The 19,181-nt window shown below is 43.5% G+C and overlaps 1 protein-coding gene across 1 annotated transcript in view; it reads right to left on the bottom strand.

The window, feature by feature from the left end:
- Positions 1 to 19,181, bottom strand: part of MALRD1 (MAM and LDL receptor class A domain containing 1) — a 378,194-nt gene that overhangs the window by 346,999 nt on the left and 12,014 nt on the right. The window contains exon 4 of the mRNA XM_065399653.1: positions 17,939 to 18,085. Within this exon, the coding sequence (XP_065255725.1) occupies positions 17,939 to 18,085 (147 nt within the window). The remainder of the gene's footprint in view (positions 1 to 17,938; positions 18,086 to 19,181) is intronic.

Below are 19,181 nucleotides of genomic sequence, written 5' to 3'. Positions count from 1 at the left end.
TTGGTGTGTGATCTGGAGTACAAATTGATCTGGGGCAAGTGACTGGTCTCTTGGGACTGGGAGAAACCTGATGTAGTGTGATTTTTGGTTTAAGTGACCATTATCACAAAGTTCAGTTTGTCTGAGTGGCAAAATAGGCTGGAGAGTTGAAGGGGACTGTCTAACTCCATGGTAAGACTGGTATAGTGATACATTACTTCACATTTGTTACTGGCTTGGTGAAATCTAATTGTAGAAGACACCACCAGTTTGGGGCATCTGCCCCGTTTTCTGACAGTCTGCCCTGAGGCAGGCACTCACAGTGGTAATCCACTCCAGCCAGCATGACAGGCTTATTTTAGGAATAGACAGACAGGACAGTTTGGTAGGCACAGCACATAGGTAATTTGCCTTGTTTAATGAAGGAAGAATTTCTCATTCAAGACAGGCAAAATCAGAAGAGAAAAATCATTTGTAAAACTAACACTGCCATCTAGAGATGTGATTCTTACTTTACACTGTAACAGGCTAAATATACTAGGTAAATATTCCCTTTTACTGTATGTTTTGTGTGTATGTATTGTGATACAGTTTAATTAACATGTTATTACATGATCACATTCTATTTTTTCCACAAGACCCCACCTCATTGAATGCATAGCATAGATGGTGCTCACTTACTGAGCAGCTATTCAATATTTCAATATCAACAGACCTCAGAACTAAAAACTCATGAGATGGGCATAAAAATCATGTGGTTTTTTTTTTAAATAAATGTGGGGCTCTTTATTTGCCTTCTGGTTTTTGTTTTTTGCTTTGGTTTGGTTTTTTTTAGCTTTTCTGGTTCACATTTTCAGGCGTTTCTCTGAAAACACGAGGCTAGACATTTTTTAGTTTTTGTTTAAATGTAAACAAAGATTCTCACATAATAGAATAACTCTGAGAGCTGGGATTTAAGAAAAACAACAAATACTGTGAGACTTGAGACCAAATCGCTGTCATACAAACACATAGCAAGAGACAGTCCCTGCCCAGAGATCTTACAGTATAGACAAAACAGATAAAAGGTGGGACACACAGAAGAGAAATGACTTGCCCAAGGTCACACATCAGGTCAGTAATAGAACTGAGGTCTCCAGACTCTCAGTCTCATGTCTTATCAATTAGGCTATCATCGTCATTAGATTGGAAAAGAACGTTTTTAGATTTCTTCCAAAATGTATAATGCAGGTTTTGGCACTGATGGTATATACTGGTGTTACAGAAGACACAAATAAATGTGATAGATCACTTTTCTAAATATACTACGTGGTGAGGATTCTAAACGGAGACCTCTAGATGCTATCACAACACAAATAAATAATACAGTATGGTGGCAGAAGGTTACATTTTGTAAGCATTTTAATGTCCACACAAGTAATGCTAGGCAAATTTTTTTGGATGAAAAAACATAGATGCAGGTCAGATGAAACATTGGCAAATTTGACACAAAGTCATGAGATATGTACTGGTTGAAAATTTAAAAAAAAAATCAAAACATTGTTTTGACATTTATAAAAACAAAACCTTTTGATTTTTTTTATTCAAAATGACCTTTAATTTCGAATTTTACTTCAGTTATACTAAAAAAAAAAGGTTTAAAACCTCAAAAGGGAAACAAAACATTTGTTTCAGATTGAAGACAATGTCTCATTTGACCCCACACAATTTTCTCTCCTGACTTTTTGAGTTCACAAAGTAATCTAAAAAATTTAATTTTGTGTCAACCCGAAACAATTTTTTCCCCAAATTTTCAGTTTAGCCATCAAACAAAACAAAAAAATCAGTTGTCTGTATAGTTTTGCATGAGAGTCTTGTTCATTCTCACCCTGCTTCAGGGATAAATATTCTTAGATTTCAATTAATGGTATTTTGTTGTTATTTTCATTACATATTATATAGCCCTGGGCAAATTTTTTCAGACAAATAGTTTATTTGCCAAAAATATACAACTCTGGATTGACCCAAAATGAATTTATTTTTTATTTTTTGGTGAATTGATATAAAAAGCAACACTTTCCAACTTTTTGTTTAGAAATTACTTTTCTAGATATTAACTAGATATATATTTCTTGAAAACTGTGAGTGTGGGGGTATAACAGAGTGCTGGCCAAAAGGCACTGACTCAGCCCCTGTTAGCTCAGAGTCTACTAGCTCAGTTCCCAGTAAGGGGAAATGATTGGAGCTGGCAGGCTGTGGCTGATTAAAGCCCTAAAAGAGAAACACCTGGGAGCTTGATGGGGGAAGGCCTATAAAGCTAGCAGGAAGGAAGTAGGAGGGAAGGAACAGGAAAGTGAGGAGAGAGGGCCTGTTGCTCCCAGCTAGCTGTAAGAGCAAGCTGTTCCCCAAGGGGCTACCTGCCTGATAGCGAACTGTATAAAGCTGTATATACGTGGTGGTGGAAAAATACAAGGAAATAAAAGGGCACTGGTGTTTGAAAGAGTGGTCTCCTGCAAATTTGTGCAATGAGCAACGAAGGGCATGTCTACAGGGGGGAACAAAGCAAAAACTGACTTTTTTTAGATTTTTTTTTCGTTTGGCCACCAAACAAACAAACAAAAAAAACCAGTTATTCACTCAGCTCATAGTATTTTATAACATATTTTAATCCACTTGGAAAAAACTACAGAAGAGTGCAACAAAGCTGAAAGATTTTCAGGGGTTAGAGCTGCATGGAGATCTATGGAAAATCAGTCATGTTAATTAAAAGAAAAATAAATTACCAAATATGATTGAGATGTGTATAAAGAGCATTTGAAAGTTAGATATAGAGGAAATAAACACTAAGAATGTTTTGAGAGAGTGAAAAGTTTAAGATCAGGGCAACCAGTTGGGGGGAAAAGACCTTAAAGAGTCTAGAACAGGGGTTCGGGGCCTCCTAGGGGGCCTCAAGCAGGTTTCAGGGGGGCCTCCAAGCAGGGCCAGCATTAGACTCGCTGGGGCCCAGGGCAGAAAGCTGAAGTCCCACCACATGGGGCTGAAGCCCAAGCCTTGAGCCCGGTAGTTTCGTGGGGGCCCCTGTGGCATGGGCCCCAGGCAATTGCCTGCTTGCTACCCCGTAACACCGGCCCTGTTTTTATATGCAGGAAATCAGTTATTGTGGCACAGGTGGACCGTGGAGTTTTTATAGCATGTTGGGGAGGCCTCAGAAAGAAAAAAAGTTGAGAACCTCTGGTCCAGAAGGTTTCAGAGTGGTAGCCGTGTTAGTCTGTATCAGCAAAAAGAACGAGGATTCCTTGTGGCACCTTAGAGACTAACAAATTTATTTGGGCAGAAGCTATCATGGGCTAAAACGCACTTCATCGGATGCATGGAGTGAAAAATACAGTAAGCAGTACAGTATATATATATTACAGCACATGAAAAGATAGGAGTTGCCTTACCAAGTGGGGGGTGTCTGCTAACAAGGCCAATTCAATTAAGGTGGAAGTGGCCTATTCTCAACAGTTGACAAGAAAAAAAATTTCTTTTCACTGAGAGAAATTAATATTTGGAACAGTGACAGACATTTCTATGGAAAAAAACATACTGTAAATCACAAAAGTTATGCAGGTAATGAACTAAGATGTATTGTATGTTTTCATTTCTGAATGTCGCCACAGTATAACAATAAAACATATAATGAAACTTGGCTATTACATTGTGCTTCCACCCAAAGTCCTCAAAGCACTGAACAAACATTAATGCATTTATCCTCACAATACCCTTCTAAGGTAGGTAAGTATTCTTATTTCCATTTTGCAGGGAGGGAAACTAAGGCATAAAGTTGTCAAGTAGCATGCCAGAGATCATTTGGGAGTTCTTTGGCAGAGCTAGAACCAGAGCTCAGATTCTCAGTCTGTTTCTTGCCTTGTGTTTTAACCACAGGACCTTCCTTTCCCCATTCTCATTTTTATCTTCAAATGTCAGTCCTTGTCATATTCAGAACTTATAAAAGTTCTGCATACAAAATACTTGGAATGTGACATGAGGATCATTAGGGATAATATGTAGTTGATGGGGGGGAGGGGGAAATCTCTTCCAAATAAATAGTTTGAAGAAGTTTAAAAAATTATTTTTAATAAAATGTGATTAAGAAAAAAAAGCATGCATTTGCTCTCACTAAGGGCTGGATCCTGCACCGCCAAAGTCAAAGGGAGTTTTGCCACTGATTTCAGTGGAAAAGGATGAGGCCCTTATGCTTCGAACCTCAATACATGTACATTGCTCATGTGAATTCAATGGGATTACTCATAAGACTAATGTTACTTACATGTTTGCAGGATCAGCGCCTTAGACAGCAGTGTATCTTGGCAAATCTGCCGTTTAGACATTTGACTACAGTGGAGATGAAGCATAATGACAGGTACTTTAAAATGATTACTTTTTAATCCAAAGCCCTTTAAGATCAAGGGTCAGAATAAAATGAGATGACTGTAAAGAGCTATTACTCTATTTAGTACTGTGAGGCACTTGAATACTATTCAGCATTTAGAAGTGCTCTGGGAGGGTGATACTCTGACTGGTGCAGTTCTCCCAGTATCATCTACAAGGGAATATACAATGAGAAATTCTGCTCCTATTCAGTAGAAATACACCACCAAGGGCCAGGGTTCTGTCCTATGCCCTATTTAGTGACAGTGGCACCACAAGAAATGAGTTTAGGATGTTTTTGTTTGCTTCTAGTTAGCATAATGGCAGATGCTGGTTTTATTCATGTTAAGATCTAATGCTTTTTTAACATGTACTAAAGCTAGGGTGACCAGATGAGGGGAAGAAAATATCGGGACACATGGGGGTGGGGTGCCCGCCGGCAGAGGGGGGAAAAAAAAAAGCTGAGTCCTGCCCCGGCTGAGCAAAAAAAAACACAGTGCTGCCGGCGGATATCGGGACAAAATGCGTCCCGACCAAAGATCGGTCGGGACGTGGGACAGACACCGAAATATCGGGACGGTCCCGATTTTATCAGGACATCTGGTCACCCTAACTAAAGCTGCTTGTTTCATTAGGGTTTTGATTGAGATTCTGTTCAAACAGGGAGCTCTCTGATAGGCAGCACAGGAAATTTAATATTGCAGTCTAATGCGAGTAGCTTTGGGCCAGGACCAAAACCCAGGATCCAGACACAGAATCTTGGTTCAAAGCGCAGTTCCTATCCAGTTCTGCTTAATGGGGAGAAAATAAACACTGAATTCCGGTCCTTTAAAATATGGGATTGTTCATATCCTGAATTCAGACCTGGCAGTAAAGTTCAGGCCCAATTCCATTTATGAGCTTCATTAAGACACTGCACAGAACAAACCAGGATTACATTTCTCTAGTTACTTGCACTGACACTGCAATTAACAATGAACAAATTGACCTATTCAGTGCAATAGTGTAATCATTTATGACATCTCTCGGCAATGTTAACTGTGTCAAGTTCAAATAATCTCAAATAATATGCACAATATCCTAGCCCATTTGGCCTAGACACCACAATGAGTAAGGCATCATACACAGAGATTTCATCATTATCGCAAATCCCAAAGGTATGTGGCCTCCTTGCAAACTGAGTGCCCCCAGATCAATCTAGCAAGGTGCTTAAAATAGTCTGATTATACGTCCACCACTGGCAATCATATCACACCATCAACGCTTTTGGTGCTTATGTGATCGCCAGCCATGTAGTGGCATTCCTTGGTACATACACTTCAGAATTCATTGATCTTCCATTTTTTTTATATCCATACTAAGAAAGCCAAGAGAAACTGAACCAGAGCTGATGGAGGAGGTTGCTGAGTTTGGCTTATAATATCCTCATTTCTGATCTTGTCCTGCTTCTTGATATGGAACAGCTGACTGAGACAACAAGAATCAAAACTGTCAATCTGGTGTTCTTCAGCCTTCCTTGGCAGTTGGCACCATCTTTCACTTCCATAAAACAGAGTTGCTAGAACTGTAGTTCTATAGATCCATGGCTTTGTAGCAAGTTTGATGTCATGATATCCTCACAGAGACCACTGAAGGGCCTGAAAAATGGCAGCAGCAGTTGCTTTACGAGCATACACTTCTTTTGAGCATCCTCCAGGACAGTCTATGATGCTGATGAAATATTTGACAGCTACCACCTGCTCGATGGTCCGTCTGGACAGGTTAATATCTAAGCTCATTGTAATCTGGAGCGAGAGGCTGTTTGATGGAAATGGCCAGGGACTTAGTTTCATCCAGATTAATAAGCAGACCAATGACTTCTGCTCCTTGCCTGACCAGATTGTCCATCAGCTGAAGTGATTCACCAAACTAAGACAACAAGACAATGTCACTGGCATATTCAAAATCTCGAAGCAGAATCATGTTCAGCTCAATGCCACCGACAGCTGCCTCCTGAAGCTTATCCATCAACCAATCTAAGTTGATATTAAACAATGATAGTGACAGAACACAGCCTAGCTGAACACCTGTGGAGGAAGGAAACTGTCCTTTGTATGTGCCATTGACTCAAACGCAGCTTTCCATCCCATTATAGAGCTCTTTTATCAGTGACACTATCTTCCCAGGGATGCTGAGATGCCTCATCAGATCCCACAAACTTGCTCAATGCACTGAACTGAAAGTCTGGTGGAAGTCTATAAAAAGTTATGTTCACAGTTTATTAAGTTCAGCCATCTTCTCAAAAAGCTATCTCAAGGTAAAGATCTGGTCAACAGTGGAACAACCAGGTCTATAGCTGCACTGAGTATCCTGGCATATGCTCCAAAGTGCATAATTGATTTGAGATATTAACAGGGAAGCAAATACTTTCCCTGGGACCAACAAGAGAGTAATATCTCTATCGTAAACACAGGCAGAATAACCCTCTTCCTCCAGTCATCAGGGATGATATCAGTGCACTAGATGATCTGGAAGAGCCTATGTAGCCACGGTACAATAATACTCTCACCTGTCTTCAGCAATTCAGGGGGTAACATTACAGACTCCTTGTGATTTCCCAGACTTCAGCTTATGGACTATGATCCAGATCTCTTCTTGGTTGATGGAAGATGGATCTTCTAGAGCTTCTTCCTCTTCTTCAAGTGGAAGATGGACTACAGACAATAGACAATTGTGGAGTATCTTGAAATGGTCTTCCATTTGATGCAACTGATCCTGCAGACTCTGGAGGATGCTGTCATCCCAATTCTTTACTGGACAAGCTGGTCCCACCTTCCCCTGCAGCTGCAAAATTGATTTAAAGGTTGTGGAGACCGTGTCTGGCAGTCTTTAAAGACTCCAATTGTAGCTTCACTTTTTTCTTAGCTCCAACTGCTGTGAGCATCTCCTCACTGATTTATGGATGAAGTTTGAAGGGCTGAGGCTCCACCACTGAGCTGGCAACGGTCTTTGAAGTTGGAGGCACACTTTTGTTAGCAGAAGCTGATGGTCATGTCAAGTTCAGCATCTCTGGGCACTCATACAACCATAACTGTTGCCTGCCAATGATCGTGAATGAGGGCATAATCAATAGCAATCCTGGTGAGACCATCTGGGTTGTACCAGTTCTGCTTGTGAAACATAGGGTGATGGAAGAGCAAGTCATTGATCACCATGTCATAGGCACCCTCAAATTCCAGCAGTCACTGCCCTATTCTTCTGCCCATACCAAACTTCCTGAGCAAACTTGCACAGGTGTCATTACCCTTTCCTAAGTGCACATTAAAGTGACCCAGGATCACAATGACATCACTTCTCAGAGTTTTATTAAAGATTGACTGGAGTTTTTGGTTTAAAAATATCTGCAGCTGTGTTGTTGGACTAAATCCCCAAATCTGAAGTTCTCTCCAAGCCTCTGAAATCAAAGTCCAGACATTGGGAGGAAGGAAGGGACTAAAATCCAAATACAAATCTTCACAAATTTTGGGGTATTCAGAGTTCAAATCTGGCCCATCACAGGGATAAATTGAGCTGCAAACTTTCATCCCAATCTACATTCTTGGTTCAGATGGTAGGATTTGGTTTGGATCCTTATATAGTTTCACAAGCTTTCTTTACATACTCTAAACTACTCAGTTCTCCTTTAACAACAGTTCATGCATCATAGGATGAGACATGCTGCGGAACAGCTCCTCTTTAGGTTGTGAGGGTTTTTTGTTTTGTTTTTAAATAACCATCTTCAATGCAGTTTGTTGGGTTTCAAGAGCTACTACCCACAGTCCATGTATGTGGTCCTTGCGATTAACAGGACTTCCATCCTGGATGAAGCACAGGGAATGCTTTGATACAGTAGGTGAATTAAACAAACAACAAAAGGGGAGGGTGAAAAGGGAGAACAACTAAGCACTCATTTATCACAAAATCAATTAAGAAACCAAACGGCATGAAGAGAAGGAATACTTTAATTACCTATACACCAGTGCTAGAAGTCTGGGTAATAAACAAGAGGAGCTCTGAAATCTGGAGGGAAGACTCAAATATTTGGGATATTAAACTCAACTTAAGCCTATTTAGGCAGACTCGAGTAGGCAAAAGAAGAAGGGATGTGGCACTCAATGTAAAAATGGCATTACCTCTTTCTGAGTCAGTCACAACTCCAAAAAAAAAAAAAAAAAAGGGCCTTGAATGCTTCTGGATCAATGTCCTAACAGATAAAGCACAAGATGGAATACTAGTTGGTGTCTGCCCCAGACCACCCAATCAAACTAGAGAACAGGATAAATGGCTCCTTAATCACCTACCTTTTATAATGTGTAGGGAAAAACGTCATTATTATCGGGGACTTCCACCTGAGTGACGAATGCTGGAGGTCTTATGCCTGTACTAGACAGTTCTTGGAATTACTAAAAATTAGGGAGGATAATTTCCTAACTCAAAAAGTATTACATCCAACATGGCGGAATTCTATATTATACCTCATCATGACAGTGAAAGAGGAATTGATCACAGAACTAAAATTAGTGGTTGCTTAGGTACCAGTGATCATGACTCAGTCACATATGTTAGATGAAAACAGAATAAAGTCATACACACATATGGAGCACTGAAAGGGCCATTTACACACATACACACACACGGTGCGCTAAAAGGGCCAATTTCACAAAGCTGAAAACAATCATGAGTCAAATCAGCTGGGACACAGAAATTAAACAGAAAAATGTGAAAAATTGGGAACAGTTTAAGAAGATTTTACTAAATTCCCCCAAACACATAATCAGACAGGAGGCCATACTGGTTAAAAATAACCTGTTTTATATGGGATGTGAAAACAACTATAAACAATATATAAACAAACAAATGGAAAAAGGGGGAAACTAATAGCAATGAGCATAAATTAGAAGCTAAGAACTGTAGAAAATTGATAAGGGAACTGAAATACTGCAAGGAGAAATCTATGACAGAGTTAAGGACAGTAAGAAGAAGTTCAAATACATTAGGAACAAAAGTGTTGCTCCATTACTAAAAGAAAATGGTAGAATTGTCTATAATAGTAAATAAACAAATTATGGTAAATAATGATGAAGACAAAGACAGGTCTCTGATACAGAGTGGTCTGGATCACTTGGTAAGCTGGGCATAAGCAAACAATATGCATTTCAATATGGCCAAATGTAAAGTCATACATCTAGGAACAAAGAATACAGACCATACTTACAAGATCGAGCACTCTGACCTGGGAAGCAGTGACTCCTGAAAAGACTTGGGGAACATAGTGGATAATCAGCTAAACATAATTTCAGTGTGACACTGTGGCAAAAAGGGCCTATGCAATCCTTCAATGCATAAACAGGAGAATAGTGAGTAGGAATAGGGAGGTTATATTACCTCTATATTTGGCACTGATATGAGGTTAATGGAATAGGGTGTCCAGTTCTGGTGTTCAAACTTCAACTTGGATGATAATAAACTGAAGAGGGTTCAGAGAAGAGGCACAAGAATGATTGCATGTTTGGAAAACGTGCCTTATAGAGAGAAAATCCAGGAGCAAAATCTATTTAGCTTATTAAAAAGGGCAAGGTCTGACTTGATCACAGTCTATAAGTACCTACATGGAGAATAGAAATTTGATAACAGAGGGAGGGCTCTTCAATTTAGCTGCAGAATATATAACAAGAGCCAGTGGCTGGAAGCTGAAGCTGAACAGCTTTAGGCTAGAAATAAGGTACAATTTTTTTAACATTGAGGGCAATTTACCATTGGAACAATTTAGCAGTAGTTGTGGTGGATTCTCCGTCACTGGAAATCTTTAAACAAAGATTGGATTTTTTTCCCCCTAAAGGATGCTCTAGTTCAAACAGGAATTAATTCAAGGAAGTTCTATGACCTGTGTTATGCAGGAAGTCAGAGTAGACAATCACAAAGGTTCCTCTGGCCTTGGAATCTATGAATCTATGTAAGAATGTTCTAGTTAGTCACTGCCTGGAAATCCAGAAATTCAAACTCCCAAATAGATCTTTGAGTGAAAATTAACATAATGGTCTCTTTCTGGTTTTTTTCCGAACATTTATCCACCTCCTACAATCTAGTGGGAGGGCAAGGTTTATTCCAGAACAAATGCTGAGTGACACACCAATGCTTTGAGTTTTATTACTGAAAACACTTCAATTTGCAGGGTGATTAAGAAGAAGAAGATAAGAACGGCCATACTGGGTCAGACCAAAGATCCATCCAGCCCAGTATCCTGTCTTCTGACAGTGGCCAGTGCATGTGACTCAGAGGGAATGAACAGAACAGGTAATCATCAAGTGATCCATTTTTTTAATGGAAGTAATTTACAGCATATTTATCTCCACAAATGAAACAAAAAAGGTCTCAGATATTTGAGCTTTTTCTAGTTACTCCTCATCATTTTATTCAATTCAAAATAACACAGAATAAGCGTAAGGAAAAATAGTATATTCGCTCCAGCCAGGTAAGTATTTCCCCCTGGGTATCTCTCCTCCATCCCCTTTCATTAAAGGAACAGGATCCACCTGTTCTCCTTGCTGGTGTCCTGTGATAAACACAACTGCCTTCCCCTTCTCCCATAATTAAAGGAAGGAAGCAGATGACTCTGGTTAACCCCTGCTGGTTGCTTCCTTTTTACCTCTATCTTTGAGAACATGGTCTTTAAAGAGAGAAAGTGTGTTTCTAGCCCAGTGCATTAATCTTTTGGAGATCCAACCCTTGAATACAACTTGTTACAAACCATTTCAAAATTGAGAACAATTGCTTTATTCAAGAGAGGTCCAAGCACTAGAATTGTGGGGATGTTACAGGACTAAAGGTTACTGGGGTGGGGAGGAGGGAGAAGACTCCACTGTACTTGTCCTCATTTCATCTGTCTGTTGGCACTACTTTGCAGTGTTGTAGCTGCATTGGTCCCAGGATCATTTTCATGAGCAGCGACTATGAAATTCCCTCTCCAAAACTGATAATTAACAAGTAGGATCTTTGAGTCATATTTGCAACTGTGGCAAAATGTTACATTGTAGCTCTGATCATATTCAGTAACACATGATACTATATGGGGTAAGAGAATACTACAAGCTTCTTTTTAGATAGTACAATGTTGATACTATATTTGCACTGGTCTTTTACTTAATTATCAAAAAATAATCATGCTATATTTTCCAATAATCTTTTACTAAGTATTGCTTATAGTACCTGTGATGAAATGATAATTTTCTGTAATATTTTATTAATCCTATGTGTGCCTCATGGCTATCCAGTGGGGGCGGGAGGAGGACTGTTTGCTCTCAGGGCAGGCTGAGAGACATAGGTATGAATGTCGCCTAGCTGTCTGAGCCTGAATGGGTCATTAAAAAAAAACTGGCTGAGGCTGACCCTATATCAATGGAGAATCCAAGAAGACAATGGCAAATCCAATCACCCGGACACTGACACCTAGCAACTTATGACCTAGAGGGAGATGGATTTCCCCACCTCTCAGCAGAGAAGCTGAGCAAAATCCACCACCTTGAGAATAAAGAACTTGGAAGATGTGAGGTGGGGCACAATAGTTAGCTTCTGGAAGTAGTTGGGAGCTCTCACCTGGGAACTGAATAAGAAGGTGAAACTGAGAGACAGACAGAGCCTGAACATGGAGTTCACTACAGCTTGGCTGGGCTCTGGGCTAACCAGAATGGACTTGAGCTATGCTTTACCCTACATTTTTCTGTGCAAACCTAAGGACTTCCTATGCTATACTCGAGTTGACTAATAAACCCTACTGTTTTGACAATGCTATTTGAGTGTCTCTGCAAATATCTGGTGAAGTGCATTAATCCCTGAAGAGTGTACTAGTCTCTACCAGGAGTCTCTCTCAGGGTATGTCTACACTACGAGAGTAGTTCGATTTTAGTTAAATCGAATATGTGGAATCGATATTACAAAGTCGAACGTGTGTGTCCACACTAAGGACAGTAATTCGACTTTGTCAGTCCACACTAACGGGGCAAGCGTCGACATTGGAAGCGGTGCACTGTGGGCAGCTATCCCACAGTTCCCGCAGTCCCCGCTGCCCATTGGAATTCTGGGTCGAGCCGCCATTGCCTTCTGGGTAAAAAAATGTGTCGAGGGTGCTTTTGGGTAACTGTCGTCATCCAACCGTCACTCCCGCCCTCCCTCCCTGAAAGCGCCGGCGGGAAATCAGTTCGCGCACTTTTCTGGTCAGTGACAGCGCGGACGCCACAGCACTGCGAGCATGGATCCCGCTGTGACCATCGCTGCAGTTGTGGCCGTTGTCAACGCATCGCAGCTCATCATCGACCTTTCACTGAGGCAGATAGAGAGAAATCAGGCGAGGAGGCTACGGCACCGGGGTCAGGACCTGAACTCCGAGAGTAGCACACGCCTGTCTGAAACCACGACACCCAGTGCCGAGGACATCACGGTGGCAATGGGTCTTGTGGATACTGTGGAACGGCGATTCTGGGCCCGTGAAACAAGCACGGACTGGTGGGACCGCATAGTGCTTCAGGTCTGGGATGAATCCCAGTGGCTGCGAAACTTTCGCATGCGGAAGGGGACTTTCCTCGAACTTTGTGAGTTGCTGTCCCCTGCCCTGAAGCGCAAGGACACCCGGATGCGAGCAGCCCTGACTGTCCAGAAGCGAGTGGCCATAGCCCTCTGGAAGCTTGCAACGCCGGACAGCTACCGGTCAGTCGCGAACCAGTTTGGCGTGGGCAAGTCTACCGTGGGGGTTGTTGTCATGCAAGTAGCCAAGGCAATCGTGAAGGTACTGCTGTCAAAGGTAGTGACCCTGGGAAACGCGCAGGCCATCATAGATGGCTTCGCCGCGATGGGATTCCCAAACTGCGGTGGGGCTATAGATGGGACTCACATCCCTATCCTGGGACCGGACCACCAGGCCAGCCAGTACATCAACCGAAAGGGCTACTTTTCAATGGTGCTGCAAGCACTGGTGGACCATAAGGGACGTTTTACTAACATCAACGTTGGATGGCCGGGCAAGGTTCATGACGCTCGCGTGTTCAGGAACTCTGGTCTGTTTAGAAGGCTGCAGGAAGGTATTTACTTCCCGGACCACAAAATAACTCTTGGGGATGTGGAGATGCCTACAGTGATCCTCGGGGACCCAGCATACCCGCTAATGCCCTGGCTCATGAAGCCCTATACTGGCGCCCTGGACACAGAAAAAGAACTGTTCAACTACCGGCTCAGCAAGTGCAGAATGGTGGTGGAGTGTGCTTTTGGCCGTCTCAAGGGGAGATGGAGAAGCTTACTGACTCGCTGTGATCTCAGCGAAACCAATATCCCCATTGTTATTGCAGCTTGCTGTGTGCTCCACAATCTCTGTGAGAGCAAGGGGGAGACCTTTATGGTGGGGTGGGAGGTTGAGGCAAATCGCCTGGCTGCTGATTACTCCCAGCCAGACAGCCGGGAGATTAGAAGAGCCCAGCGGGACGCACTGTGCATCCGGGAGGCTTTGAAAGACAGTTTCCAGACTGAGCAGGGTCACCAGTGAATTTTAAGTTTGTGGACTCAGAACCTGAACTTGCCACCGTTTCTTTACCCAGTTACCGTTGACTATCCTCTCCAGTTACATACCCCCTTCACCCCCTTCCCAAAAAATAAAATCTGTTCTGTTTTGTTAATGAACACCGTTGTCTTTATTACTGTTTTTGCGGGAATGTTTTAAACCTGGGACGCAGACTGTGGCGGGGTGCGGGTTTACTGTTGTGATGCAAATGATGCTTCTAAACTCCAGGAATGACGGGTTCCGCAGCGGTGGACTGGTTGTTTCAACAGAGCCTGCCAGCCCTCCTGGGCGGGACAGCGTGTATGTGTCGGCTATGTGACTGTCTGGCAGGGGGAGGAGGGTTACAGCTCCCCTGCTGCGGGGCTCTGTGATGCATTAGATCTGTAACTGCCCTCCCCCGCCACAAAGTCACAGAGCAACCCCCCCCCCCCCCCCCAGAACACGAAAACCACCTCCCAGATTGAACAGGGTCACTAGTCACTGCACTGGGTATGTGTCCTGATCCTGGACCTGACCCCGCCTCTGTACCCTGGTAAAGGTGACTGTCCTGTCCAATTACCATGCCCCTTCCCCTCGTTCAGACATACTCTCCTCCAAAATAAAATCATGGAAACAGTAATTAACAGCAACGAATATTTTATTATGAACCAGACATGAAACGTGGGGGTTGAAACTTGCACGGGGGCTTCTGTGAGGTGTGTAGGAAAGGACTTTTAAAATTTTGGGGAATGAGAGCCTTCTAGTGCTAGAGCAGTCTGCAGGGGTTGACTGAAAGTTTTAACGGCCCTTGCCGCCCCTCCTTCTTTGTACTTTGGGTGAGGGGGGTGTGGGACTTGGTGGCGGGGGAGGGCGGTTAGAGATAGACTGCAGCGGGGCTCTGTCCTCCTGCCTCCGGTCTTGCAGAACATCCACAAGGCGCCGGAGCGTGTCCGTTTGCTCCCTCAGAAGTCCAAGCAGCTTTTCAGTAGCCTGCTGGTCCTCCTGACGCCACCTCTCCTCCCGTTCCATGACTGCTCGGTGCATTTGGGACAAGTTCTCCCTCCACTGTGTCTGCTGGGCTGCCTGGGCTCGGGAACAGCTCATTAGTTCTGAGAACATGTCCTCCCGCGTCTTCTTCTTCCTCCTCCTAATCTGCGCTAGCCTCTGGGAGTGTGCTGACAGGCTGGGTTGGGAGACAGTCGCAGATGTGTCTGTGTGAATGGGAAAAATGGAGTGAATTCCTGAGACAGATAAATGAAGTTGTGTACAAAGAACCTAGTCTTTCTCTGTGAACAAGACCATGCACTGCACCTCTCACATGCGCACTCAGGACAAGGTCGAATTTTCGGCCATCGCCTTCAGTGCCTGGGGTCCTGCAGTGGTCTTGCAGTTATCTGAGAAGCGTGGCAGGACACCTGAACTTCTGTAGCGTGCAATCATGGTAAGCCGTAGACTTCTGGCTGCTTAAAACTGTACTAGTAGCACTGGCCTCCTTTCACATTGAAAGCAATGCCAGTCTCTGCTGCCAGCAATCAGGACAGCATGAACTATGCCCCTGTCCCACCCCCTCGCGGCTGTTCCAGGGAAAGATCCCTGTATGCTGCCCCTCTCCCTCCACCGCGTGGCTGTAAAGCAGTCCCAATACTAACATTCCCCTCCCTAATTCAAAGCAGGGCGTAATGAGCGACATCACCCTGCTGAGGATCTCGGAGTCCCAGAGGGAAAGGATGTTTCGAGAAAGCCTTCAGAAACCAGGGCCGTTTGCCGCTATGCTCTGCAGGGCGATGATACCAGACTATCTGATGGTGTCGTGGCGCGGTAACGTGTCCTACCACGGAGGGCCCACTAAGATCGCCCTACCCAGGAACCTGATGAACAGGCTGGAAATGTACCTTCTTGAGACCTACGAGGAGTTCTCCTATGAGGATTTCGCCTCCATCCCCGGCCATATTGACCGGATTTTCGCGTAGGTGCACTGGGACTAAAGAGTGGAGCGTCTTGGGCAGCATAATCATGACTTACCGGACATTGTAAAAAAAATTTTAAATACTTGGGACTAAATTGTGAAGAGCCTAAGGCAGACAAATCATGAAAAACCCTTTGTTACGATTGTAAATATTCCAGTTTTTTTGCAGATAATTGTTTACATGTTTAAGCACTTGAATAAACAGCCATTGTTAATATTATAAATATTCCAGTTCTTGTAAAAATAAATGTTTAGATATTTAAAGCACTCACTGCTTGATCCTTCCCCTGATTCTGTCTCCGGGGTAAGGGATGGGGACGGTTGGTAGGGGATCTCGGTAAGGGTGATGAAGAGCTCCTGGCTGTCGGGGAAATCAGCGGTGCCAGCGCTGTCGACTGCCTCGTCCTCCTCATCTCCTTCTTCATCTTCCCCGTCCGCTAACATGTCCGACGAGGAACCTGCCGCGGACAATATCCCATCCTCAGAGTCCACGGTCAGTGGTGGGGTAGTGGTGGCGGCCGCACCTAGGATGGAATGCAGTGCCTCGTAGAAACGGGATGTGTGGGGATGGGATCCGGAGCGTCCGTTTGCCTCTTTGGTTTTTTGGTAGCCTTGTCTCAGCTCCTTGATTTTCACGCGGCACTGCGTTGCATCCCGGCTGTATCCTCTCTCTGCCATGGCTTTAGAGATCTTCTCGTAGATCTTTGCATTCCGTCTTTTGGAGCGCAGCTCTGAAAGCACGGACTCATCGCCCCACACAGCGATGAGATCCAAGACTTCCCGATCAGTCCATGCTGGGGCCCTCCTTCTATTAGATTGCATGGCCATCTCTGCTGGAGAGCTCTGCATCGTTGCCAGTGCTGCTGAGCTCGCCACGCTGTCCAAACAGGGAATGAGATTCAAAGTGCTCAGACAGGAAAAGGAATTCAAATTTTCCCGGGGCTTTTCCTGTGTGGCTGATCAGAGCATCCAAGCTCGGACTGCTGTCCAGAGCGTCAACAGAGTGGTGCACTGTGGGATAGCTCCCGGAGCTATTACCGTCGATTTCCATCCACACCTAGCCTAATTCGATATGGCCATTTCGAATTTAGCGCTACTCCTCTCGTTTTGGAGGAGTACAGAAGTCGAATTTAAGAGAGCTCTATGTCGAACTAAATAGCTTCGTGGTGTGGACGGGTGCAGGGTTAATTCGATGTAACGGCGCTAAATTCGACATAAAAGCCTAGTGTAGACCAGGCCTCAGTTGGACTCACTGAACAGAGCTCATGGTTTGAAGCAGAAGTGCTGAAACCCCAGAAGTTCAGTCTTTAGGAGGCAATGAGGCTGCATAGCCTACCCTGAAGGAAGATTGAGTTCCCTTGGGAGTTGGCACACAGAAGAGGTTCTTTCAAGCAAAGCTGAGGGCGTAGCACTGATCCTATGGATCTGTGACAGTATCTCCTTTGGAAAAATCAGCAAATGCATGGTAACTTGGCATAATGATCATGGCTCATGGGCTTTTATAACAACATGGTCAGTAACTAAGTCAACAGTAAGGGTCTAATTTTGAAAGTTGACATATGCAACCATGATTGCTTGTGCAAACTGAGTAACTGCATCTGTACATGCTTCTAAATGGCCAGGTCTATGCATAAATATTAGATTTACAAATCCAATTGTAGCATTTGTATGTGAAAATTAGACATGTGCAACTGTGTGTACTCATCTTTGCAAAATCAGGCCTTGACTACTATGGTAATAATTTTCTCAGCCCAGCATAAAAATGTATCTAGTACTTTACATTATAGGTGTTGTAAAATAAAACACTCTTTTAAACAGCTCCGTTCTGCTCATAAGTCAGTGTGCAGCTTTTTTGTTTTAAACTTTAACAGGGCAGCTGTACAAAGAGCACAAACAGACATCAATGCAGACTCAAATTGAAAGCACTGCATCTCTGGAGTTTTTACTCTTGATTAAATAACACCATTCATGAAGTAATGGAAATCTGGCCACAAGACTCCCAATGAGTATGTATATACGTCTTTACAGCATGAGTTACTAGTCAATATGTTTTCACTTACAGCATTTGGCTTCATCATCCCCATTTGAGCAGTCAGGTGTGAAATCACAAAACTTGTCAGATGAAATACAGGCTCCATCTTCACAGGGTAAATAACCCCGTGGACAATAAAGGGATGAAGATTCAGTGGTTGTAAAGTTTGCTTCCCCTTTAAAAAAAAAGGGAAAAAAAATATGTTCTTTTCACCATTTACATATATAATAGTGCACGCAGATGGAATCAGTTATATATAAAGTGACTTTTTCACACCATCTTTGGTGCACTAGAAATCCAGTTAATGTTATTCTCCTTTCTAGATGACAACAGCCTTCTACTTGTGTATTATTATTTTCCATGACATCCCTAAGTGTGTTGGGTGCACCATAGTGCTGATAAATGATGTACTTGCCTAGAAAAGCTTAGAATCTAAAGACAGGATTTTCAAAAGCACTGATGTGCAGAGGCCTATACTCTAAGGCAGGGGTCGGCAACCTTTCAGAAGTAGTGTGCCGAGTCTTCATTTATTCACTCTAATTTAAGGTTTTGCGTGCCAGTAATACATTTTAACGTTTTTAGAAGGTCTTTTTCTATAAGTCTATAATATATAACTAAACTATTGTTGTATGTAAAGTAAATAAGGTTTTTAAAATGTTTAAGAAGCTTCATTTAAAATTAAATTAAAATGTAGAGCCCCCCCGGACCAGTGGCCAGGACCCGGGCAGTGTGAGTGCCACTGAAAATCAGCTCGCATGCCGCCTTCGGCACCCGTACCATAGGTTGCCTATGCCTGCTCTAAGGCTTGATCTACACGACATACTTACTTCAGTTTAACTACATTGCTCAGGGTGTGAAAAATCCACACCCCTGAGCGATGTAGTTATATCGACCTTAACCCGCTATGTAGACAGCGCTATGGTGATGGGAGAGCTTCTCTCACTGACCGAGCTACCACCTCTCAGGGAGGTGGAGTTATTAAGCTGATGGGAGAGCTCCCATCGGCATAGAGCAGTGGTCGGCAACCTGCGGCCTGTGGCCCGCACGCGGCCCGTCAGGGTAATCCGCTGGTGGGCCGCGAGAGTTTGTTTACATTGACCATCCTCAGTCACGGCTGCCCGCAGCTCCCAGTGGCCGTGGTTTGCCGTTCCCAGCCAATGGGATCTGCGCAGCATGGACCGCAGGGACGTGCTGGCTGCCGCTTCCCGCAGCTCCCATTGGCCAGGAACGGCAAACCACTGGGAACTACAGGCGGCCATGCCTGCGGACGG

Source organism: Emys orbicularis, chromosome 2, assembly GCF_028017835.1.
Source record: "Emys orbicularis isolate rEmyOrb1 chromosome 2, rEmyOrb1.hap1, whole genome shotgun sequence".
NCBI lineage: Eukaryota > Metazoa > Chordata > Testudines > Emydidae > Emys > Emys orbicularis.
The sequence above is the reverse complement of the archived record's forward strand: the minus strand, read 5'-3'. Positions and strand labels throughout refer to the sequence as shown.